The sequence below is a fragment of the Alexandromys fortis genome, unplaced genomic scaffold, assembly GCF_014885135.2.
Source record: "Alexandromys fortis isolate MF-2015 unplaced genomic scaffold, M_Fortis_MF-2015_v1.1 scaffold_385, whole genome shotgun sequence".
NCBI lineage: Eukaryota > Metazoa > Chordata > Mammalia > Rodentia > Cricetidae > Alexandromys > Alexandromys fortis.
Genome location: NW_026068265.1, coordinates 182275 through 207174, shown reverse-complemented (window position 1 = coordinate 207174; position 24900 = coordinate 182275). Strand labels below are relative to the sequence as shown.

General features: G+C 39.7%; 1 protein-coding gene across 4 annotated transcripts; it reads right to left on the bottom strand.

Annotated features, from left to right (window-relative positions):
• Positions 1-595: 595 nt before the first annotated feature.
• Tasl (TLR adaptor interacting with endolysosomal SLC15A4) lies at positions 596-19361 on the bottom strand. 4 transcript variants are annotated; one of them, XM_050131866.1, is made up of 3 exons: positions 19217-19355; positions 5634-5706; positions 596-2611 (listed from the first exon to the last, which is right to left on the bottom strand). In XM_050131866.1, the coding sequence occupies exon 3, from the start codon at positions 2608-2610 to the stop codon at positions 1714-1716; it is 897 nt and encodes a 298-aa protein (XP_049987823.1). In that variant the 5' UTR covers position 2611; positions 5634-5706; positions 19217-19355; the 3' UTR covers positions 596-1713. The 4 variants fall into 4 exon arrangements, with proteins under 4 accessions (XP_049987823.1, XP_049987820.1, XP_049987822.1 ...); XM_050131863.1 differs by lacking the exon at positions 19217-19355 and adding an exon at positions 9389-9598; XM_050131865.1 differs by lacking the exon at positions 5634-5706 and having other exon boundaries at positions 19217-19361.
• Between the last annotated feature and the right edge of the window lie 5539 nt (positions 19362-24900).

Below are 24900 nucleotides of genomic sequence, written 5' to 3'. Positions count from 1 at the left end.
ATAAGAAAGAAAGAAAGAAAGAAAGAAAGAAAGAAAGAAAGAAAGAAAGAAAGAAAGAAAGAAAGAAGGCAGCTTGGGATGTATCTCAGTGTTACTGCACTTGTCTGTCATAAGGCCTTAAATTCTAACCCCAGTACTGCCAGAAATAAATGAATAAATAAAATTTAGTTGATATGCACTAAATTTCTATTTTGAATTTTTTCTAAATTTTACTTGCTCTAGAATATTTTTATTTAAGCATTTTTGTTTCCTAAACCATATTAAAAATTACAAATAATAAAACCTGCCTAGTGTGGTGTACTGGCACACACTCTTAATGCCAGCATGTGGGAGGCACAGGCAGGAAGATCTTCCTAAGTTAGAGAGCAATAGTGAGTTTGACAACCAGAGCTGCATAATAGAAAGACCCTACCAGAAGAAGGAGGGGGAGGAAGAAGAGAAAGGAGGAAGAGAAGGAGGAGGAGGAGGAGGAGGAGGAGGAGGAGGAGGAGGAGGAGGAGGAGGAGGAAAGAAAAAAGAAAGAGAGACAGAGAGGAAAGAAAGAAAGAAAGAAAGAAAGAAAGAAAGAAAGAAAGAAAGAAAGAGAGAGAGAAAATCCATCCTTAGTTCACAAGAGTTCAAAACTATCATAAAGTTAGATTTGACCGATAGGTCATAGTTTTCCAGCTCCTGAGCTGAATAAAAGATTAAGAAGATTAAGACAGTAATGTACACACGAAGCTACTGTTTTAGTATACAGATATACAGAACTTGATATTATGGAACCCCAGGACTTTTATGGAGCATAGAGAAGACCTTTTTCTGTCTCCAGGTCAAAAGAACATATGAAAAAAAAATGGGAAAAATATTCATGATTCCCTTTGAACATTACAGCACCATGAAAATTATATTCAGCAAAAAAAAAAATGTTTCAGTGCTTGCAGAGGGAGGTTTTCCACTGAAAATGCTATCTCTATCACTAAATAGAATTAGGGGATTTAAGTCATTGTCTTGTGACTGTACCTTTTCATTCAAAAGCAAAAACACACCCAGATGTGAGATGGTAAATGCCTATAATACCAGCACTTGTGAGAAGGATGCAGGAGGATAAGAAATTCAACATCTTTGGCTATATAACGATTGCAAAATCAGCCTGAACTACATTGAACCTTGTTGCAAAAAAAAGTAAACAATTGTAATTCATTTGGTATATCTTTAATATTTACAAAGATAGACCTAAATGACCTACTGATACAGAATAGGGAAAAAAGATACAAGCTTATACCTGGAAAAATGTTAGTCCACCCAAATTTAACAACCTTCCTGTAGTTCATTTCTTTCTAGAAGAAACAGCCTAGAACAATTTATGTGACTGTGAAACACATGTTTACTCCCTGATCCTGAAGCCCGCTGGCTTTAGAGGTTAGCCGTAGTGTTTCCTTTTGTTCCTGATTGGGCTTATCTTCCCATTTCAGTACGCCTACAACTGCCTTGTAACCCCTTCCTTCTCTCTGTGATCATTTTTCATTTTTACTCTATTTCTGTATAAACCTGCCCTTGAGACCATTCCTCATGGTTCCTCTTCCTGTATTCCTTCAGCATGGGGATTTCTCAAACACTCCTTCACTAGTCCTTAATTCCCTTCCATTATTCCCTCCCTCACATCCTCTGAATAAATGAATACAGTATTGCTTAGGGATTGATAGGAACAAGAGGAACTGGCAGGAATCTTCTCTATGGTATTATACTGCTATACTGAGAAATATGGAGACTAGGGGTGCTGATCTCCGATGAGACCAACTGCAGTAAGTGGCTAATAACTATGTCCTTGACTTTTGAGGTGTCCAGATTCTTCTCTCTAGAAACTTGAAGGCTAATTTGGTCCACGTTTGTCATGATGGGTTCTGATGCCAGAATCTGGGTAGGAGAACTGTCATGAAACACATTGTCCATAATGTATTGCTTATATAACTCCACCACCTTCTGCTCCAGATACTCATTGAGCACTGCATTTGAAATAGGCTTCTGCATTTGCAGGCTGCTTTTCTCTTTGATGCTGGTTATTCTCCAGTAGGATGAGTACCGCTGGATGGGCTTGAGGGGAAATTCAGTGGGCTGAATGGAAATGGAGTCCTCCATGGGCAAAGGAATCTCAGACGACCTCAGCAAAGGGCCATCTTCAAAGCTGCTCTCTGAGGGGAAATCTGCCATTACTGAGTTAATGGCCATCACCTGTCCTCCCGCAATATGTAAGTCATTGTAATTTTTGCAAATACTTTTGCAAGAAGGTGGAACCAAATAGGTCTCTCTGATGGCTTCTCTGCAAATGTCAACTGTGGCCAAGGTTGGACTTTCAAATACAGGGTTGGGGTTTGTTTGCAACACTGTTCTGCTCTGGCTTCTGCCCTGTTGACTCCCTCTCGCATGCACTGATGAGATGAACTTGCTGGAGGATTTGCAGCTCACATAAACACTTTGGACCTGTGTTTCATTCACAGAGGAATAGGAAAGAGCAGCAACAGAACTTTTCTCCTTGCCTTGTTCTCCAGTGACCGGTTCATTATAAGATGCACAGTTCCAATGAATGTCGTTCCAGTAGGCAAGTCCACTGAGGTACCCTTCTGACAGCATTCTGAAAAGAGAAGTCATGAGAAACAGTAGGAGAAAAGAAGACTATAAAAAATGTAATTGTCAGTTGATATATCTAAAATGAATGATGATGAATTCATTCATTCGTTCACTGCCCAGGCCCATTACTGTGTACCTGAAGTATACCAAGCTGATGGTATATGCTGGAGATACAAAGATGAAACACTAACTCTCATGCTTCTCTTCTGGAAGAAAATAAATACTGAATACACATAGCCTCAAAATTACATTACTGGAGATTATAATAGTGGTGGGCACAAGACCATGAAAGCCAATCTAAACAGGCTGCCCATGCATACTTCAGCATTGCTGGGAGGGGGGCATGTTTCACGTTTTTTCCAGGCACAAAAGTAGCATAACATAGTCCAGAGCAAAAAGGGAGGACTCGCAGGATGTGGCTTAAGACATGTAGCATTTCAGCTCAAGGGTAAAGGGTAAGTAGGAATTGGGACTACCGACATAAAATTATAAGAAGACACCGTGGCCTATTCGGAACATAATAAAAAGCCAAGAAAAAGAAATAGGACTGATATGATAGCCCTGAATCTGATTACAAAGGGCCTTGGGTGTTGGACAAAAGAGTTATGTTGTGCCAGAAAGGGAAGTACAGAACTTGCCATCTGGAGAGTCACATGGCTAGTGTGCTAGGAGAAAAAGATTGAAGAAATATGTGACAATGCATATTGAAACAAAGACTGTAATCTTTCTCATTTGATAAAAATTTTCTTCCTGGGGATTAGATAGCAATTGGGATATAGGAGGGATTCTAAAAACTATTTGGTAAGTTGATGAAACATTTGAGAAGAATTCTGAAACTAATTCATTATGAAAGAACAGAGTTTCCCCCTACCTTTTAAAGTCATGTTGACTTTTTCTTTTTATCCCCCTCACTTCGCAGAATATATCCTAGAATGTCTAAACTAAACTGACCAGTTTACCTCTACCCTAGTTATTAAAATTCTTTCCTGACAGCAGGCCTTCCTCCACACCTCCCCTCCCCCTTCCACATCCTTAGCAGTTGTCATTGAAGTCTGGGATGAATAGAACAAGCCAGGAACCAGCAGCTGCATTTTCTAAAAAAAGGAACAGGCTGGCATTCCTGGAATTTGAGCAACAGGCAACAGTGAAGAGAACTGATTCTCTTTGAGCCCAAGGGCTCGGCTACTAAAGCAGACCTGTCAATTTGACACTGAAAATGAAAAGTCAAAAAGAAGGATCATTTAAAAAAGAACATGACATTATGTTTTTCAGTTTCCATGCCCTTTTTACATTCATGCTGTTTGTCAAGTAAATAAAATGTTTCTTTTGGGGAAAATGTGGTCAGATGTAATAAATGAGAAAAGAATAAATAAAAATTTGCACAAAGACAATGTTATAATTATCCATATTTTCAAAATTATGTCCAAAGTATATTCATCAAATTCATCACTAATGTTCAATATTCTGTACGCAAAGTTATACAACATAAAAATACAAAGCTAAGCTTTCACCAACTCTATGAATAATAATGTTGCTTGTATTCTTAGTAAAATTTAAAAGATAAAAAGAAAATATGATGCTTATCTTAAAAATACTTTCGAAGTACAGTTCAATAAAACTAGTGTCTAGTAGCTAGATGAAAAGAAAAAAAATTAAATACATGAGAGGATAATTAGGCAGGCAACAAAGATGACCATAATGGCCCTAATAGTGATGAAGCTGTTTCCCTATCCTATCTACACCCTGCTGTAGCATGCCATTCGACATATAAGTTCCAAATATTGTGTGTCAGGGCAAAAGTTCACTGATAACTTTCAAATTTTTATATAGACTTTAGAAAATCCTAGCAGAGGCTGGCCTGGACCAGGGAGAGTATAAATGAAAAATCAAAGTTGACAGTGAGATCCTGTCTCAAAACAAACAAGCTAACCAAAAGTAAAATAAAAATCAAGCATGGTGATGCAATCCATTATCCCAAAACTTGGGAAGCTGAGGCAGGAGAAGCTGGAGTTTAAATTCAATCAAGTCCCAAAGAAATCAAAAGGAGAGAGAGGTGGATGTGTTAATAATTCAAAATGATTTTTAAAATACTGTAACTTGAGCTTTAAAACATCATAATCAAAATCAGAACCATTAAGAGACTAGGGCGTTCCAGGCAATGGTGGCACACACACACACACCCTTAATTCTAGCACTCAGGAGTCAGAGGCAGGTGGATCTCTGAGTTCAAGACCAACGTAGCCTATAGACTGAGTTCCAGGGCAGCTAAGACTACACAGAGAAACCCTGTCCCAAAACCAAAACAAACAAAAGAACATAAGACATAATATTTATAGATAAACAATGTAAAGTCAGTACCCAACTGCCCTGTCCAGTAAAAAGATGTGAAAAGCCTGTATACCTGAAGGATGCCTACAAATGAGGTACAAAGATTGCATATGTGACCTACAAGGAGCACTAACCAGAGGCTAGGTAAAGAAGTTGCCATGGATATGAGTGTGATTATATTGTGAAACCAAAGATATTCTCTACATATACTCATTCCTAAATGAGCCTCTAATTCTACATATGAACATTCTGGAACTTAGAGGCAAGCCCTGGGAGGAGGACCACTGGAGTAGACCTGATAGGCAAAGACATAAAAGAGGCACACTGCGGAGTTGCTAAAGGCTGATCTAACTGTAGACCTTTATTAGAACAGGACATCATGTCCCTGCTCCAACGGCGAAAAAGAACAAGGGAATAAACACGTTTACCTCAAAAGTTTTGATAAGCATCGCCTACCAAGATGACCATGAACTAACTGTTGCTCCATAATAATGATAACTCCAGGGGCATGAATTAGTTTTACCCGATGGCACAAGGACCTGAGTCTGGACTCCAAGCACCCACAGGAAAATGATGAGAGACAAAGACAACTGGGGCTATATGACAACCTGGGTTACAGAATGAGATCATGACTCAGATACAAAAATAAATAAACAAAAATGCCAGTGATTCCTCTAGCTTGAGAAGCCTGCACTCACCCCTCAAGTTTATGAGTTGTCAATTCCTTGCTTTGTACTGTCTTGGAATTCTTTCTTTGGTGGTGAGAAAGGCCTGAAAAAAATAGGACAAAGGTCTCACTCTGTTCCCCTTTGAAACATCCCTAGCCTTCACCATCCACAACATCATGAAGTGGTTAAAAGAACCTTGACTGACAAAGAGTATTTCCTACATATTAGGAAACTACGGGCCCAAGTTTGAGAGAAGGGTGGCAAAGATTTCACAAAATATAGCAGAAGAGGCATATGGATGCGTTGGTTTCTTTTTATATTTCTATCTCCACAATTATTGCCGACAACCAATCCTACAGGGGATTGATAACCAGTAGGCCTAACAAATTCAAAAGACACTGCCAGTGTGTATCTGTGAAGGTTAATATTGATTGTCAATTTTCCAGAATCTTGAATTACTTAGAGGACAAACTGCTGAGCATGCTTGTTTGTCTAAATCAGGTTCGTCCGGGAATGCCTGTGGGGAGTTAGCTGGAACAGAGATAGGAAGACACATTCTGACTGCGGGTGTCATCATTCTGTGGGCTAGGATTCTGGAGGAAATTCAAGAGGAGAGCAAGCTGGCCACTAAAACTCCATCATTCTCTGTACCCTGACTGCAGACAAAATGAGAGCAGCTGCCTGCTGCTTCACCCCTCCTCTCGCTGCCATGACTTCCCCCACGAAGATGCACCATTTCCTGAAACTGTGAGCCAAAATACTCATTTTCATCAAGCTGCTTCTGCCAAGACATTCTGGCACAGCAGCAATATAAGTGACTAATGCAGAATCAGAACAGGGACAGCCACTCAGTACAGAGGTTCCTAAAAGAAACCAGAAATGAAATTACCATCTTACTCAACTATACCATTTCTTCCTGGATAAGAACCCTACGTCAATCCACCACATAGATGTTTCAAAGCCATATTTATAATGTACTGTTCACAATAGTCAAGATACAGAATCAGATGCCTGAATATCCATTAATGATAAATGGATCAAGAAAATGTGGTAGGTATGTGTGTGTATACACCAGAATTTTACTCTGCTTTATTATAAAGAATGAAATTATGATACTCACAGGAAATAACTGGAAGTTAAGATCATTATATTAAGTGAAATAGACTCAGAAAAATGTTATTTTTTATATATTTTATATTCTGTATATTTTTATACAGAATCTATATCTAAATTACTTCCACATACATATACACATATGAACCTGCATATAGCATAAGAGTATAAATGTGGGTAATATGAATAAAGGGAGAATGGGGGGGGGACAAGAGAAGGTAATGGACTACCCGTGTCATGAAAGGAGAAAGACACTCTGAGAAAGGAAGGAGATTTCCAAGAAGCGGAGGGAGAGAGAGATGGCAGCGAATAGAAACAGAGAATAGTGTTGCATGTATGTGTTCTAGTGAAATCCATATATTTGTATGCTAACCACAGCATTCAAGGCTCTCTTCTTGCCCCCTCAGGCACCGGAGACGTGTGGGTTACATATACATACATGCACGTACTCACACACAACCAGAAAGTAAAAATAAATAAATCCTTTTTTTAAAGTAGGGCTGGGGGACTTTCTCCGTGTCATAGGACTTACTTGCCTGGTTGCAAAGTTGTGGATTTAATCCAAGTTCCACAAAAGCAAAAATTATTTAAAAACTACAGAACAATATTTTAGAATAACTAAGAAGAAACAAAAAGCAGGTGGTTATCCCTGCCCAGCTGGATCGGGGTGACAAAAGAGGCTGTCAAAGTGAACATTCCAGGGCTCCAAAGCCCAGGATTGACTAAACAGCATGGTGGATCAGTTGAAGGCACTGTAGATGGGAGAGAATGTCAACACACGTGACTAAGTCTCTCTCATCACTCTCGAGTTGGGCAATGATAGACACCAGTCTATGGTGTATTGTTTTTCAGAGTAATACAAGCCTTAAGAGCCTTTCTTGAAGAGCCCGACTTTCTTATCCCTGATCCCATGCAGATAAATGCCAAATCTCCCAGCGTTTCTCATCCCGCTCTTCATATTCATCAATCTGATCTGACAGAGGCTTCTCTCGAGGCGCGGGAACATTTATGAAAACTACTGAGAGTCTCCAGTCCTTCACAATAGTGGCAGAAGGCCTAGAATTTTGTTATTTGTGAAGAGGTTTGTTAGTGTTGTGATTATGGTAAATCCAGTCTGCAGCAGTCTACCTGGGCATGGGAGGCCAAGAAAGGAGGATCATGGAATGTAAAAGCAGCCTCTACTATGGGCATAAAAACCCCTGCCATTCTTGTATATGGAGCCAATGCAGATTAGAAAATTGCAGAAGCAGAAGGAAAGAGTGGGTAATGAGGTCAGTGAAACCCATTGAGACAGACAAGCTTGACCGTATTCCATCTAACTTAAGAAATGTTAAGCATTTTAATCAAAAAAACCCAAACTTTGAAATGCTCCAATGTTTGAATATTTTTGACTTCCAGCAGGACACCATAAAAGTACAACTCCAGTCTTAATCTCACGCGATAATCTAAATGCCGGTGCATCAATATCTTGTGTAATGTCTTCAGTGGCGTTGTGCACATGAAAAAGTACATATGAGACATACTTTTTGTATTTCCAGTTGCCTCCTATCCCTAAAATGTATCTTTATGCATATGCAAATATTTCAAAATCTTTTTAACAGAACACTTCTGCTCGCAAGCATGTCCGATCAAAGATTCCCAGGCCGACGTGCAAGGAAGATGATTCAGAGTACGGAGAATGTTCACAGTAAAGTCAAGGTGAGCTTCAGCCAGCTGAGAGGCTGTCGTGAGGGTGACATGCTAGGACGCTACTGCACTCCTTCCCCACCTGACATGGGAGCCAAGAGTGAGACGGGATAAATCTAAGTGACAAAGCCAAGTGTGGGGGAGCACCCCTAGATTCCTAGCACCTGGAAGATAAAAGCGGGTGGATCAAGAACAACTATGAAGCCAGCCTGGACTACATGATATGACCTCAAAAACAAAACAAAACAAAAAACTCTCTCAGATGTGGAAATGAGGTGTGAGACAAGCCCAAAGGAACTGTGAAGCCAGGCTTGCTGGCTCAGCCCTTGAACCCTAGCAGGTGGGGCAAGAGCGAGCTTGAGGCTGACTTGGGCTACACAGTTAAATCCAGCCTTAAAAATAGAAATAACACCTCATAGTCTGGATATATTGATATATGGCACTAACACTGTCTGAAATGGGGAGGGGGGCAGGGTGCTTAGTTCCTCTTGAGCCTACAAGAGATGGGACAGCTGACTACAAACATCTGTGTACCTAGAATGCCTCATGTGACAAAGTGTATCTGTAAGCCTAGCACTTGAGAGACAAAGACAGGAAGAGGACAGCTTGGTTTATATGCCATGATCCAGGCCAGCCAGGGCTACACTGAGAGACCATGAAATGGCAAGGGAGAGACAGAGACAGAGAGAGGGACCCAGATTCCACCAGAGAGGCAAGTTACTTTGAGTTAATAGTGAAATCAGCTTCCATGTATAGGAAGTAGGAACTGATACCGAGGGCCTGAGAACATTTCTGTTATTTGTAATAATGCTCATCACGTTACAGTACCACATGTCTTTGTAAAGACTGCGGGAGTTTCTCAAGTACTGAATAGATCTTTTTAGTTTCAGGTGTTAAATTGCATAGCTTTGGAACAATGCATCCAAAGTCACCAGGCACGCAGGCGCTCTCAGTCATAAAAACAGAGCTTATACTGCAGTACTTACCTTTCCACACACTCAGCTGCCTGTACGGAGAGTACCCGAAAACTTTCCTACCGCATGAGTTTAGGAAGAAGGCTTGTGGATTTGCCCAGAATCTGATCTTTCTGAAAAACTGGCAGCAGAGGGCAGTAGAAAGCATGCCACAGAGGTTTGTGAAATCGTTCTGAAGCCGTGCAGACGTACACTGCACAGAAATTACAAACGAAATTATACAAATACGATTTATTTGATCAACATTTTATGGCCCAAGCCTGTAATATCAGCACCCTCAAAGCTGACACAAGAGCCCAGCTGTGAGTTCAAGGCCAACTTGTGCTACATAGCAAGATCCTGTCCAAAAAGGGGTCAGGGCTGAAAAGATGGTTCTTTGGGTTCATGGCTGCCAAGCCTGGTGACCTCAGTTTGAAGCCAGGACCTACTTGGAAGAAGGTGAGAACAAACTTTGTCAAGTTATGTTCTGAGTTCCACACACGTGCCATGATAGGCAACACATACACCATAAATAATGAAGTGTAACTTAGTTTTGAAAAAGAAATTATTTATCTTGCAACCACAATTTAATGCACTACTAGAACAATATAGTTACATATTTCAGAATCCTAAATATCATAAGGCCGAGAAAGAAAAGCTTCCTGGACCTGTCTTAGTTTATTTTGAGCATTTTTTCTTAAGTTTTATTGCCTATCACTATATCTCAAAGGCATACTTAATTTTATTCAAGGCAGTGAACCGAATGGATTAAGTTTTTCTTATACTTTATTGTTTGAAGTTTTGTTTCTCATCTTAGAGACTCTCTCTCTCTCTTCTCTCTCTCTCTCTCTCTCTCTCTCTCTCTCTCTCTCTCTCTCTCTCTGTGTGTGTGTTTAAATCTACAACTGGTTAAGTGTGAAAAAAGCCATCCAAGGACATCTGCTGATGAGATGTTCTAGGCAAATTTAGCCTGCATTAATCATTACCAGACAGTTGCATACAAAAATTAACCCGATGTGCAAATTCACAAACTAGAAGTACAGGCTAAAGTGCAGTATTTTGTTCAATCATTTACTTAGTTTCCTGAAGAAACTTCAATATAAATTCTTCCTTCTAAATCAGTTTATGTATATATATATATATATATATATATATATAAACTTGTTATAACTTCTGTATATAGACATACTTTTAACTTATACCCTAGGAACACAAACCCAGGATCAAAAAGAAAATCTAATGATAGTACATGTCTAATCCCAGAACAAAGGAACCAGAGGCAGGAAGACCACAGGTTTAAGCTCAACTTTGTCTACAAATTTTAAGTCAGCTAGGGCTACGTAGTGAGAATTTGTCTACACTACAAAAGCAAAACAAAGCAAAAAGAACTAAGGAGGGAGGACTTTGCAAAGGGGACATCTAAAAATGTTTCTTAAGAAAACAGAATGCCTGTTAAGGATAGTAAAGGTTTAAGGTATTAGATCAGACAGAGTTTCTTGCAACCCTGCTGTCATAGAAGAAAAGTAGGCACAGATAACATGCAAACCATCAAGGACCAAATAAAGATAATTGGACTCAGAAAAAAAAGAAAGAAAAAAGACAAAAATTGAAATGAAAAACGGGAAAAGAAGGAGAAAAAGAAATATGCAGGTAGAGTAAATTGGATAGGACACCATGACAGCAACTTTGCTCTGGTTGCTTCCTACATATTATTCCTAATCTTCCAACAATGAGACATTAACTATTATTATAGCTGCCAAGTGAGAAAACTGACACGGTAATAGATGTGAACATAAAAATGTCTTATTGGGGGGAAAGATGGGGCTCAGCAGGAGTGGCAGGGCAATCCATGAAAGTTATGGAGGGATATCATCAAAATATATAATATACATGTATGACAATGTCAAAGTGAAACCCATTACTAGATATAATTAATATAGTATATACTAATAAAATCTGTATAAAAAGAAAACTGCCCTTCCTAAGGTCATACAGCTACTGTTTACTGAAGGCAAGTTTGAAGGTCAAGTTTATAAACTCAAAAGCTTGTGTTGAGAACACATTGTTCTGCTGCACAGTTGAAGGCAGTTTCTATCATACTATTATGATAGCAAGCACTTTTGTTCTTTCAGGAAAATGGCATCATCCCTGACTTCAGTTTCTAACAACAGCATTTGCCAAGTGAAAGAAGGAGGATGCAGCGAAGTATAAATTTTGCATGTCAATGCTCACCGATAAAGAACTTACCCTCCATCTTTGAATCTAACAATATTAACATTTTACTTGACTAGTCTTAATTCTGTAACCTAGAAATACATTAGTCTTGATTTTGCAACTACCTTCCACAAGATAATTTAATTTCACCAATGTACTGTTTACATATCAACCAAACATCTACGTATGTCAGACCCTCATAATGTGTAATCAGCCTACTTAACCTTACCTTTGCCTGTTCCCCACAGGACCCAAGACCCTAGCTATTCTGAACCTATCCCAGTTTTACGCGTCCCAATTACCATCCTAGGGATATTTTATTCTCTGTCCCTAAAGCTTAGCCTCTACATTTATCCCTGGTCCATCTTCCATAATCTTCAGATCTCACCTCAAACACTTAACATCTCACAGACTTTCTCTTTCTTAATTATAAAAGGATTTGAGGTTCATCTCCTTTATTGCAAGATTGTTACCAGAATTACATCGAATGTTAATAAAACCCAACCGATACCATAATCACTAAAATAAATAATTGAAACAGTGTGTGTGAGACAAAGGAGAGATTGGTGATTGGTGAGGAAGTGAAGGATTGGGATGTTAGTGAGCTGGAATATATCTCGTCTCTTACAGAATGTTTTCAATAAGGATAAACTCAGACACTGGAAGAGGCTGGACGGACATGGGTACAAAGGACAACTCCAGTAGTAACCAAACACAAATGGAGCCAGTGGACTGGAACTACCACCCAACACTGTATTGTATAATCTGATGAAAAAGAAAGAAAGTAAAATGTTGGCTGCTCTTACGTAGAAGATCTTGGGCCAAGGCTCCCATTTGACAGCAAGTCTTCTCTTATGACTCTAGCCTAGCTGGGTATGGTGACATACCCCTGTAAGCCCAGGGACCAGTAGTAAGAGACAAAAGAATTGAGCTTCAATCTTAACTACATAGTGATCTTGAGGCCAGCCTGGGCTGTGAGAGCCTATCTCAAAATAATAACCAAAAGAAACTGTAGCCTTTAGACACTAACAAAAGTTATTTCATCTATAGTAACATCTATAGAAAGCATCTTTAACTATAATAAATCCTTGATGATATGTATGCTGGAAATTTTTTTCTTCTTTTGCCACTTTGTGTAATATTGCATACATGTCTATGAATGTTTATTGAGGCCAGATTTTGGGCATCAGACTTACTTGAATAAATTATTAAATAATTTATTTTGGGGGTGTTAAGGCTACAGGGTCTCATGTATCCCAAGCTGACATGAAACCACTATATATTCAAAAATGATCTTGAACTTCTGATCTTTACCCCTCCACCTCCCCAATGCTAGGGTAAGAAGCAAGCAATATCATACTTCATGCATGTGAGGCAAGTTCTCAAGTTACTGACCTATACCCCAACCTGCCTACCTGCCTTTAAAATAGCTTAAATCAATTTATTCTCTTGTTAACAATGCTAAAGGTCATTTCAACTGAAGTTATCAAACACTTTAAAAGTTTTCTAGTGGAGGAGCCAATTCATTCTTATCTCACATTTGATAGTGGAGAAAACTGCTTTAAGATTATGGCTATCAGTCAGGAGTGATAACACACACCTGTATCACAACACTGGAGAAGGTAAGGCAGAAGGATCAGTGGTGGTTCAAAACCAGCGTCAGCCCTACAGTGAGCTTGAGGCCAACCTGACTTCATGAGATGCTGTCCCAAAAGCTAAGAAAACTAAGTAAAATAAAATATTTGTTCCTTCAGGACATAATAGCATATATGTATAATCTAGCACTGGAGAGGCAGGGGCAAGAAAGATTTCCTCAAATTCTAGGCCAGTCTAAGTCAGTCTAGTCTACATTGCAAGTGCCAGGTCAAACCAAGGATATAGAAGTAGCCTGTCTCAAAAACAAAGTAAACAGATAAACAAAATAAAAACTCTGTTCTTTGGAGCTATGATGTGGGACGTTCTTCTGTATATGTGTTGCTTTTATTGGTTGATGAATAAAGCTGTTTTGGCCAATGGCTTAGTAGAGTAAATCCATGTGGGAAATCCAAATATATATATATATATATATATATATATATATATATATATATATAGAGAGAGAGAGAGAGAGAGAGAGAGAGAGAGAGAGAGAGTAGGTGGTGTCAAAGAAATATCATGTAGCTGCCAAAAGAGAAAAATGCCAGAACATTACCGGTAAGTCACAGTCTTGTAGTGATACATAGATTAATAGAAATGTGTTCATTTAAGATGTAAGAGCTAGCAAGGAATATGCCTGAGCCATTGGCCAAATATAAGCTTCTCTGTGTTTCTTTGGGACCACTGAATGGCTGTGGGACCGGGCAGGACAGAAAATTCTGTCTAGAGAGCTAGAAATAATTACTTGCTTAGCCATACATTATAGATTATATCTTGAGTAGTTCATCTTACTCATCCATATTTCTTTTTGTATTATTAGTTTGTGTGCAAATGAATGCAAGTATGAAGGTGCTCATGCATTCAGTTGGTAGAGATGAAGCTTGTATGCCATTCTTCAGGCACTTGTTCTCAGGAACAATGGCCCCACTGGCCTGGAGTTCACCTAGTATTATAGACTGGGTTCCCAGAGAGCCTAGGGTCTCTGCTTCCCTTGTTCTGGGATTACAAGGCACAACACCAGGTTCATTTTTAATGTGGTTCTGGAAATCAAATTCAAATATGCAGCAAGCACTTTGGCGACTCCTCACTCAGCTTCTTTTTCCCAGCATCCTGTTCTGTTTTCTCCGCCTACCTAAGGGTTGGCCTATCAAATGGGCCGAGGAAGTTTCTTTATTAATAAGAAATCACTCCCACATCACCTACTAAGCAATCTCCCCAGCCCCACACTTTTAGGTTTCTTTTTTTAAAATGAGCACAGAAAGTAATGGGCTTCTTGTCATATCTTCATATACCTGTGCCATTATACTTAGTTCTTGTCAATCCCCATCCTTTACTGCCTTCTCCCATCCTTCCTGCCAGCCTGTTGCTGATCATGTTCCTCTCCCATTACCCTGTCTGTCCCTGAAAACTTCCCCCTTAACACTTCTCCTTTCTCTATTATGACCTCTTGACCTCTTTCTTGATTTAACACACAGACACAGACACACACACACAAACACACACACACACAAAGACATATGAGAAAATATGGTAAATATGGTGTTTCTTTCTGGCTGATTTTGTTTCCTTAGAGTGCTCTCAGTACTACTGATTTTACTGCAAACATGATTTCATTCTTCTTCACGGCAAAGTGAAATTCCATTGTGTATATCTGCTGCATTTTCTTTATCTAAGCATTGGTTGATGGGCATTTAGGCTAGTTCCATTTGTCTGCTATTGTAACTAGTAGAGCAAGAAACATGAATATGGAAATTCCTCTGTGCCACAGTGCCTTAGAGACCTTCGAGTGCACAGCTAGACGTGGTACACCTGAGTCATGTACTTATCCAGTTGTTTTGCTTAAGACAGGGTCTTGAACCTATGATGATCATCCTGCCTTGGACTCCCAAGTTCTGGGATTAAGAGTATGAGCCAATACACTTGACTGCTAGTTTTAGTTATTTGAAGTACCTTCACATTGACTTCCATAGTGAATTCACAGGTTTAGCATCCCACCCGAAGCACAGAAGGGATCCTCTTTCCCAACATCCTTACCAGCATTTGCTGCCTTCTTCTGATGGAACCTTTCTAACGGGAATTAGATGGATTCCCAATGCAGGCTTAATTTGCATTTCCCTGACTCATTTTATATTTCAAGTCCTGTTACAAAACAAAATTTGTGGTCAATTATTCTTCTATAATGTATTTTCTTAAGGCAGGGTGTAATGGTATGTGACTCGATTCCCAGTGCTCAAGATGCTGAAGCTGCAGGACCACAACAAGTTCAAAGCCAGCCTGGACTACATAGGAAAATTGTCTGTCAAAAATAAAGAGACAAATAAAAAAATCCCCCTTTTCCATATTAATTTGACTAAATCAGTAAACAATTTCAGTTTGTGCTCTGCTGGAATTCTTATGTTCAAAAGTAGTAACTACATCCAAGGGTCTTACCTGATTATAAAATTCTTTATTGAAAAATATGTAAAATTTGGTGCAGAAGTATTATTAAGTATATTTTTAATAATCTTTCTGTTTCTTTATCATTTTATTGACATCTCATGCATTGGAAAAACAAAGCTATGACCACTTTTCAATAATTTTTTAAATGCATTTTACATAAAGAAATTTTAAAAATAAGGAATAACTGTTCTGGTTTATAAATTCAAGTTTCTTTTCTTATTTTGATAATAGGTCTCATTCTGTACCCTGGGTCATCCTGAAACTCCCTATACACCTCATTCTAGCCTTGAACTCATGTAGTTGTCCTGGCTCAGCTGCCCACAGTCAGAACATGACCAAAAGAGTGACAGTTTCTTAGGGAACTGGAAGAGAACCTCCGGGGAAAAAAAAGGCAGAGGGCCTTTTACCTCAAGTGTATTTTGTTCCCTGGATTGCTTTTGGATATGATTTCATGCCTCCTGCAACAAACATTTGCATTCAATTTATAAGACACATTCATTCTTGTTGGATGTCAAAGCATACTATAGCACTCAATCTGGTCACTGTACCCTGAATCTGGATATGGCTTCCTGCCTTGCTTTTGTGCTTTCCCAGAGCTAATCTTAGTACATGCCAGGCATTGTGTTTAAATTGGTCTGTCCTGAGAACGTTCTGAGAAAGGGCTGCTCTGTCAATATTTAGTATGTGCCTACTGGCGTTTATTTACATGTTTTTTTGATCATGGTTTTCTGAACACAAACAGCCTTCCTGGGATCACTGCTTTCTTTGTTAACTTTGGATCTAAAAGGGCACTGAAACTGATGTAATGCAGCATTAGACTGTGTGCAGTCCTCCGCATCCTTTAAGGCCCTCAGATCCCAGGGCTCGAAGACAGATCTGCAGAAGTCGATGAAAGTCAACACCCACATTCTGGCATTAGAGGCATGAGCCACTGTCCTTGGATTGATCTTACAGTTTGGGTGTCATAATTATATTATCACTATGTAAAAGGATTCTCATTCTTAGGAAACATACACTCAAGATTTAGGGATGGGATGGGCAATGGAGCCAACAAAGTACTCCCAAAAAAAGTCAGAAAAAGAACAGAGATAGAGAGAAATGGAAAACAAACATGCCAAAATAATCCACCAACATCAATGTACTTGGTGGAGATATGGGTGCTCATTGTATTATCTCAAGAGAATAGAAAAAAAGTCATCATTTGTGAGCTTGAGAAGTTTTTGTAGTTATGGGGAATATTAGAAATCTATTAGACATTCATGTCACGATAGTTTTTCATTTTAGTTTTTTTCAAGATATCGATCTGAATGTGGGGGGTGCACACCTCTCATCCCAGCACTTGGAAGGTAGAGGCAGGAATATCAGGAGTTCAAGACCAGTCTCAGCTACTTAGGGGTTTCAAGGCCAGTCTAGACTAAATGAGGCCCTATCACATAAAACCAAACAAAATTAATTTCCATTGTAATACGGATATTTAACACAGATTTCAAATACTCTTTATATCAATGAAAAGCTTCTCAAGCTCAGAAATAATTGTGTGAGGCAGGCTTATGCAAGAAATGCATAAGAGCGACATGACGAATAGTCCAACCAACCCAAGTCTGTATTTAAACAGAGACAGATGTGCACAAGAGGAGGTATGTTTGAGATCTAAAAATGATTAAAGCAAAGTCCACCCACCCATGCATTCCCTGTCCTTAATAAAAAAAATGAAGGCTTTCCTTAATCATCCAGGTAACAGTTTGAAAAAGCAGTATCACAATAAAAACCATCTTCACTTTTACTATGTCCTGCCACACAAAACAGTACTGTCCCAACCTCGCTGAACTGAATGACTCGAGACTGAAATTTCAATGGGAATGTACTATGATGTTTTTCCTTCTCCCAAAGTCATCAGCACAACTGAAGACAAGAGCAATGATGTCCCTGCATATTCTGCTTAAGTTGTTATGCCTTTCTATTAGAATGCAGAACCTAAACAATGTAGCTCCTGGTGAACCAGGCATGAACAAGCTATATACTAAAGCATTTGAAGGCTGAACACAGGAGTGCAGGCTGTAGGAGTGCAGGCTTGTGATCTTGGTACTGAGGAGGCTGTGGCTCAGGACTGATGCAAGTCTGTAGACATCTTGAGCTACATAGTATTCTTTAGGTCATCCAAGGCTACATGAATAGACTTTGTCTCAAAACACACACACACATGCGTGTACACATGCACACACATACACACGTGTGCACACTTACAACTTTTTAACCAGAATCAGCCTCACTGGTGCTTGCCTATGATCCTAGCACTTTGGCTACTGAAGCAGGAAGTGTACAAGTCACAGTCCAGCCTTCGTTACCAAGGATGAAGCCATCTCAAAACTAAAAAGAAGCACTCATGAAACGCTTCCTTCTCTTCCTTTCTACCTCTGGTCTAGACATGCTTCTGAACATGCTTAAATCAATTGCCATGGTTTTCTCTTCCTCCTTTGGGCAGCTGCTGAGATTTACAGCTTTCCTGCCCTGGTGGTTTTCTTTCAAACATTAATAAAATTGTCTTTGAGCTTCCAATTTTTAAAAATTAATTAAAACAAATTTTAAATGAGTCTAACTAAATCAGTCAAAAATTTCATATTAAAAAAAGAACTGATCATGCTGTGCCCTGTTGCCCCGTACCTATAATTCCAAAATTTCCATGAATTCAGTACTAGCACCATCTAAATAGTGAGTTTAAAGTCAGTCCGGCTACACAATGAAACCCTACCTCCAAAACAAACAAACAAAAATCAATCAAACAAACAAACAAACATAAATTGAGTTATTTTGAGGAACTGACTATGTGAATCAAAACTTTGGGTTATTTATTATACGAATAGCAGATTTTACAGATGAAATCCCTTGCTACTACACTACTAATATAGCTTCAAGCTTCACTGGAGACAAGTCCATTAAAATCTTGTTCCTCAGCAGTGTGGTGGATTACACCTGAAATCCCAGAGGCAGGATGCTGAGGCAAATTGCAACAAGTTCAGACAGAGCCAGAATGGGCTACAGAGTGAGAGCTTATAGCAAAGAAAATAAGTAAAGAAGTAAATAAATAAATAAGAACATTTTTATACATGGCCTAAAACCAATAATGCCAACTACTCAGGAGGCTTAAAATGTTCAAGCGCTTTTTGGTCTATGTGGCCAGATTTTAATGAGTCTTTTTCTCAAAAAATAAAAATTTAAATTTAGCTCAGTAGTAAAGTATTTTCCTAGCACGCGTGAGACCCAGAGTTCAATAGCCAGTACTAAGCACAAGCAGCAACAACAAAAACAAAATAAACCCAAACACTACTTTAGAAATATTGCAAATGTCCAAAATAACATACGGACGTCAGGGAAGGGAGTGTTTAGCCTGATTTTTATTATTGAACTGTCCAGCTTCACTGACTGACTGATCAAGTTCCTAGCCACTCTAATCTAGTAAACTAGAAAGCCTTTCCAATGTCAACAGAGTAGGCTAATGACAAAAAGCTAAGAACGTGTCAGAAGAGAAGAGAGACTAGTTGACAAGAGAATCAAAGGACCCAGTACCTCCCTTACCTTCACCAAAAAGTCTGCTCCTTGGATTCTGCAGCAACGCAATGACTGATCTCTCAGAATGCACTAGCTAGCCAGAGTTCTTTCCCCAGAGTTCTCAAGCCTCTCACGGAGGAGACCAGCAAAACACTGAGCTGTTCCCTTCTTTGTGTAACTGATACCATGGAAAAAGAGTTGTTTCACTTAAGTCTAGTTTGTGCTAAAGAAGGAGTGGGAAGTCCCAGGAAATGGGCAGGAGGTAACTGACAAAGCCACATAGGGCCACAGAATGGTGTTTCTTCCTCTTTTTTGAAAAATGAAACCTATCTGTGAAACTGTCTCTTGTTAAGAAAAAAAAACACAGTTGATGGTTGCATGCTACAGTTATAAAATATCTGGTAACCCTCTTGCAAATGAGAGCAACAGGCACACATGACTTTTTAAAAAAAAATCTGATTTATTAAAATTTTTCTTTTTTTAAAAAAAATGTTTATTTATTTATTATGTATACAATAGTCTGTCTGTGTATATGTCTGCAGGCCAGAAGAGGGCACCAGACCTCATTACAGATGGTTGTGAGCCACCATGTGGTTGCCGGGAATTGAACTCAGAACCTTTAGAAGAGCAGGCAATGCTCTTAACCACTGAGCCATCTCTCCAGCCCCCTAAAATTTTTCTGATTATTAGTAATCTATGATTTTCAGAAGTATTATGTCTCAGCCAAGTGATGGTGGCGTACACCTTTAATCACAGAACGCGGGTGGCAGAGGCAGGCGGATCTCTGAGTCTGAGGCCAGTCTGGTCTACAGAGTAAGACAGCCGAGGATGCACAGAGAAACCCAGTCTCAAATAAACAGTATATACAAAAATATCACCAAAGATCAAAACTGTGATAATATATTGTGTGGACATCTTTATACACCTTTGGTATGTTTTGAGAGTAAATTCGCTGTATCTATCAAAATTTTAGAAGTTCTAATAAAGATTTCTTTATAGTTTAAGTATGTCTTTTTGGCAGACCCCTTTTTAAAATGGGTCAATTACTTTGAGCCCTAAACAGAAACAATGATTTTCCAAGTCATTTCCATGGTTTATTTTAAGTGACAGAATAACCCTACCTAAATGACTGTCACTCTCTCCTCTCTTCCTTCTTGACTCAGGTCAAGCTGATGTCCAAACCCTTCCTTTGGAATGTTTCCACTTAGTGAGGTTGCTAAGTTTGCTTTGTTTCATGACTTACTGCCCCAAGTTACATATTGAAAAGTATACCAGCAATTCTTCTTCTGTTAAAATGCTTCTTGGTTTCAAGCATGATTTCATGGAACACGACTCAGATCTGATTGAGAAGACAAGTTCTGACATGTGAGCCATAATAACTTGACCCGGCCCACTCGAGGCCCCAAGGGCAAGTTCAGCTTCCGCATAATCATAAAATCATGCCCAGGGATAGCTCTAGGCCTTAGTAGCACATCAAGAATTTAACTGTGATCAAGAGATTGAGAGCACCTTCAGGGCCAAACACCGCTTAATTTCACCCTCAAGCCTAACCATGTAGATCGCCCACAGTGGCTCTCATCTAACTCCATGAACTCTCCTTCGGGGGGGGTTCACAAAAGTTCAACTGACAATGCCACAAAATACCCAGTAAAAGATAATTCCATTTGCCCAAGTTGCCCCTTAAGTCATATGTATATTTTTGTGTGTTTCACAGGGGCGTGTGTGTGTGTGTTTGTGTGTCACCATGCCCTATGTGGTGTGTGTGTCCAAGACTTATATGCTATATGTGTGTCCATGCCTTATGTAGTATGTATGCATGTCCCCATGCCCTATCTGGTGTCTGTGTGTATGTGTGTGTCCCCATGTCCTATGTGGTATGTGTGTGTCCCCCATGCCCTATATGGTGTTTGTGTGTCCATGCCCTATGTAGTATGTGTATGTGGGTCACCATGCCCTATGTAGTATGTGTGTGTGTGTCCCAATGAACTATGTGGTTTGTGTGTATGTCCATGCCCTATATAATATGTATGTGTGAACCCATAGCCTATGGGTGTGTGCCCATGCCGTATATAGTGTGTCCACATGACCTATGTGGTGTGTGTGTCCATGCCCTGTGTGCTGTGTGTCTATATGTATCCATGTACTATGTAATATATGTGTGTTCCCATGCCCTATGTAGTGTGTGTGTATATATATGTGTGTGTGTGTGTTGTGCATGTGTGTGTATGTGTGTGTGGTATATCTGCATATGTGTGCAGATATTTCAGAGGAGGATGTCGTGTGTCCTGCCTTATCACTCTCTGCCTTATGCCCTTGAGGAAGGGCCTCTCACTGGACTTAGAAGTAGGCTGGCAGCCAGAAAGCCCTGTCAGTCTTGCTGTTGCTACCCTTCACAGAAGCTGTGCACAAGGTCTGTGTCCATGATTTGCAGTAAGTGTGCTTACCCACAAAAGCATTTATCAAATCCCATTTTCTTTTTCAGAGTCTCACTCTATAGAATTAATTGGCATAAAAGTCACTATGGAACCTGGACTAGTCTCAAACCATGCTAATCCTCTTGTCTCAACCTTCTGGAGCTGGGATTACAAATATGTGTCCAGAAAATACATTGTTTTTGTTTGTTTGTTTGTTTTGTTTTGTTTTTTGTTTTTTGGGTTTTTTTTTTTTTTTTTGGTTTTTCGAGACAGGGTTTCTCTGTGGCTTTGGAGCCTGTCCTGGTACTAGCTCTGTAGACCATGCTGGTCTCGAACTCACAGAGATCCGCCTGCCTCTGCCTCCTGAGTGCTGGGATTAAAGGCGTGCGCCACCATCGCCCGGCCAGAAAATACATTGTTTTACTCCAATACAAAATACAAAACCCAGTATGATGACTCATGCTATCATGTCACCATCCAGAAGGCTGAGGCAGAAGGATTACCTTGAGCTGGATGCCATCCTGCTCTATATAACAGTATAACAGGATGTGTGTGTGTGTGTGTGTGTGTGTGTGTGTGTGTGTGTGTGTATTTAAGACTGGAGTGGTCGCTCATGCCTGTAATAACAGCATCCAGGATGCTGAACCAGAAGACAATTTAGCTTGACTTTCTGTCAAAACCAAAATTAAAAAATGGATGGAAGTGTACCTTAATGGTACCATGCTTGCCTGACATTTGTGAGGTTCTAAATTCAATCTCCAGTCTACAAATAAAAAGACTTTAGATAGTTGGAATTTGAAGGAATGCATTCGTGACCTGATCAATTGTGTGTGTGTGTATGCACGAATAGATAAATATATATATATATATATATTTAAAACATACTTAGGGAAAGGCTAAATAATGGACTTTTCAGAGAGAATGTGATGGAAAAGATACTATTGAGAAATTAGGGTCCTTAGAGTAAAATTACTCGGAGACAAGCAGAGGATGGCCGTGGTGCCGAACTGACAGTGACCAAGGGGTTGATGATATAACAGCAGAAATAGCTGGGAGTGCATTTTCCCCCCAGCAGAAGTAACTGGATGATAGGAATAATATCCATTCGGAGAAACAGAAATGATGACAATAACTCTTACCTGCCGTTTAACAGAATGACACGAAATCACAAGGTTTCGCCTACAAAGGATGTAATTCTCTTTCATTATAGTCAGCAAAGATCAAGCAGTTTAAAGTCAATTTTGTGCACTCAGCTGTAATAGAAGAGAGATGCTAAGCTACCTTGACAGGATGCCTACATTTACATTTTGATTAAAAATTCTTTTCTTGGAAATGATAATTTTTATTTAAAAAATGGCAGAAACAAACCTAAGAGGGATTTTTCATTAAAAATCTGAATGGCGTGTTTTGTTTTGCATTTGTTTATTTGATTTTTTACTTGAGTTTTTGTTTCTAGCTTCCACTGGCCTGGAACTCACTCTGTAGGCCAGGCTAAGAGCAAAGCCAACACTCCTGAGGAGACTTGTCTTTATGTGGTTTCTCAGTGTTGCCATAACTGTCTCTCTCGTCTAGTGGCCTTCATCTGAGTGTACATTGTGATCATTCATATTTTGAGAGGACTTCACACTGTTCACTGCATTCCTTCTCTTTGAAAATGGTTTTGGAAGGTCACTGAGATGGCTCAGCAGGTGAAAACTCTTCCCACCCAATCTAACACTATCACGGGGTTCCATCCCTGGCTCTGCCTGCAGAGCGTAAAGAAGAAACCAACTCGCACAACTTGCCATCCAGAGCTCCACCATGCATGCGCATATCCATAGCTAAAGAAAGCAGCTTTCTGAAAAGTCTGTGTACGGTGTTGTTGTCATCTGAATGGGAAATGACTCCTGCAGGCTCAGGAACTTGAACACTTGGTGTTCACTTGGTGGCTCTGCTAAAGAGGGTTCAGGAAGTGAAGCTTTGCTGGAGGAAGTATGTCGCTAGAGATGGGCTTGCAAAGTGCATGATCTTGCCTCACTTTCAATCTGCTCTCTCTCCTTTCGACTTCTGGTTGAATATATGCTCTCTTGGCTTTCTCCGCCTGCTGCCTTGCCTAATTGATTCCATGCCTCCTCGCTGTGATTATTATTATCCATCCAGAAGCATAAGCCCAAATAAACTCTTCCAGAAGGCACGTTTGATCATGGTCTTTTATCACAGCGTCAAAACAGAAGTGAGACATGTACGTAGTAAAAGCGACTGCAAATGGTACAGAAAGATATGCTGAACTCCAACCTTTCTCCCTATGAGAGACTACCTCACAGTTCTGCTTCCCCAGAGGCAATCATTTTTTTTTTTTGTGGGAATTTATTTTATTTGCTATTTGGAGCAGTTTTGAAACAGGGTCTCTCAATGTAACCCAGGCTATCATGGAATTCACTCTGTAACCCAACATGATTTCAAACTCAGAGCAACCCTCCTGACCCAGGCTCCTGAGGTCTAGATTATAGCCATGAGGTATGCTTAGTTATTGCCGCCTTCTGGGGTATCCATTCCAAAGATTATATGTATCCTCTTTTTATATATAAATAATAGGATATATACTTTTGCCCGCCTCTTACCAGTCTCTTTCCCCTATCTCCTCCAACTCTCTTGTTTGAGACAGGTTCTGCCATACCCCCAGGGTGGCTTGGAACTCACTATGCGGTTGGTTAGTCAAAGCTCAAGGCTGGCCTAATACACCTGATCCTCCCACATCCACCTCCCAAGTACTGGGAGTACAGACATCAACACCAAGACCAGTTTTTCATTTTATTTTGGTTTTGAGGGCAGTGTGTTCTGTAATGCAGGATGCCTTTAACGCCTACAGAGCTGAAGCTTGTCTTGAACTCCTGATCTTCCTGCTTCAGCCTCTCTAGCACTTGGATTACAGGTATGGGCACTATTTTAACATCAGAATGTCACAGCAGATGGATCTTGTCCTTTCTAACAACTACACTAAATTCTGGTGTGTGGGTGATTCAGTAAAGATGTGTTTACCCAGGGTTTTGTTGATGCAACCCTTCTTATCAGACCTCCCCACCAGCATCAACTTCTAGCTGGTCCTGTGTCATGGTGCATTAGTAGCTATTTTCCTGCCTCCCGCTTCTCCCTTCTAATCCCTGCCTTGCTTTCCTATTAACGCCTAGAACTGAGCTTCTTGGGCTTTCATGACTTCAGCATCTCTTGTTGGTAAACTCATTATCACTTGACACATTTTCCATTTTCTTCCCTGGATGCCTTAAATAGCTGTAGCTCCAATCTAGGTGTTTTTGTTTT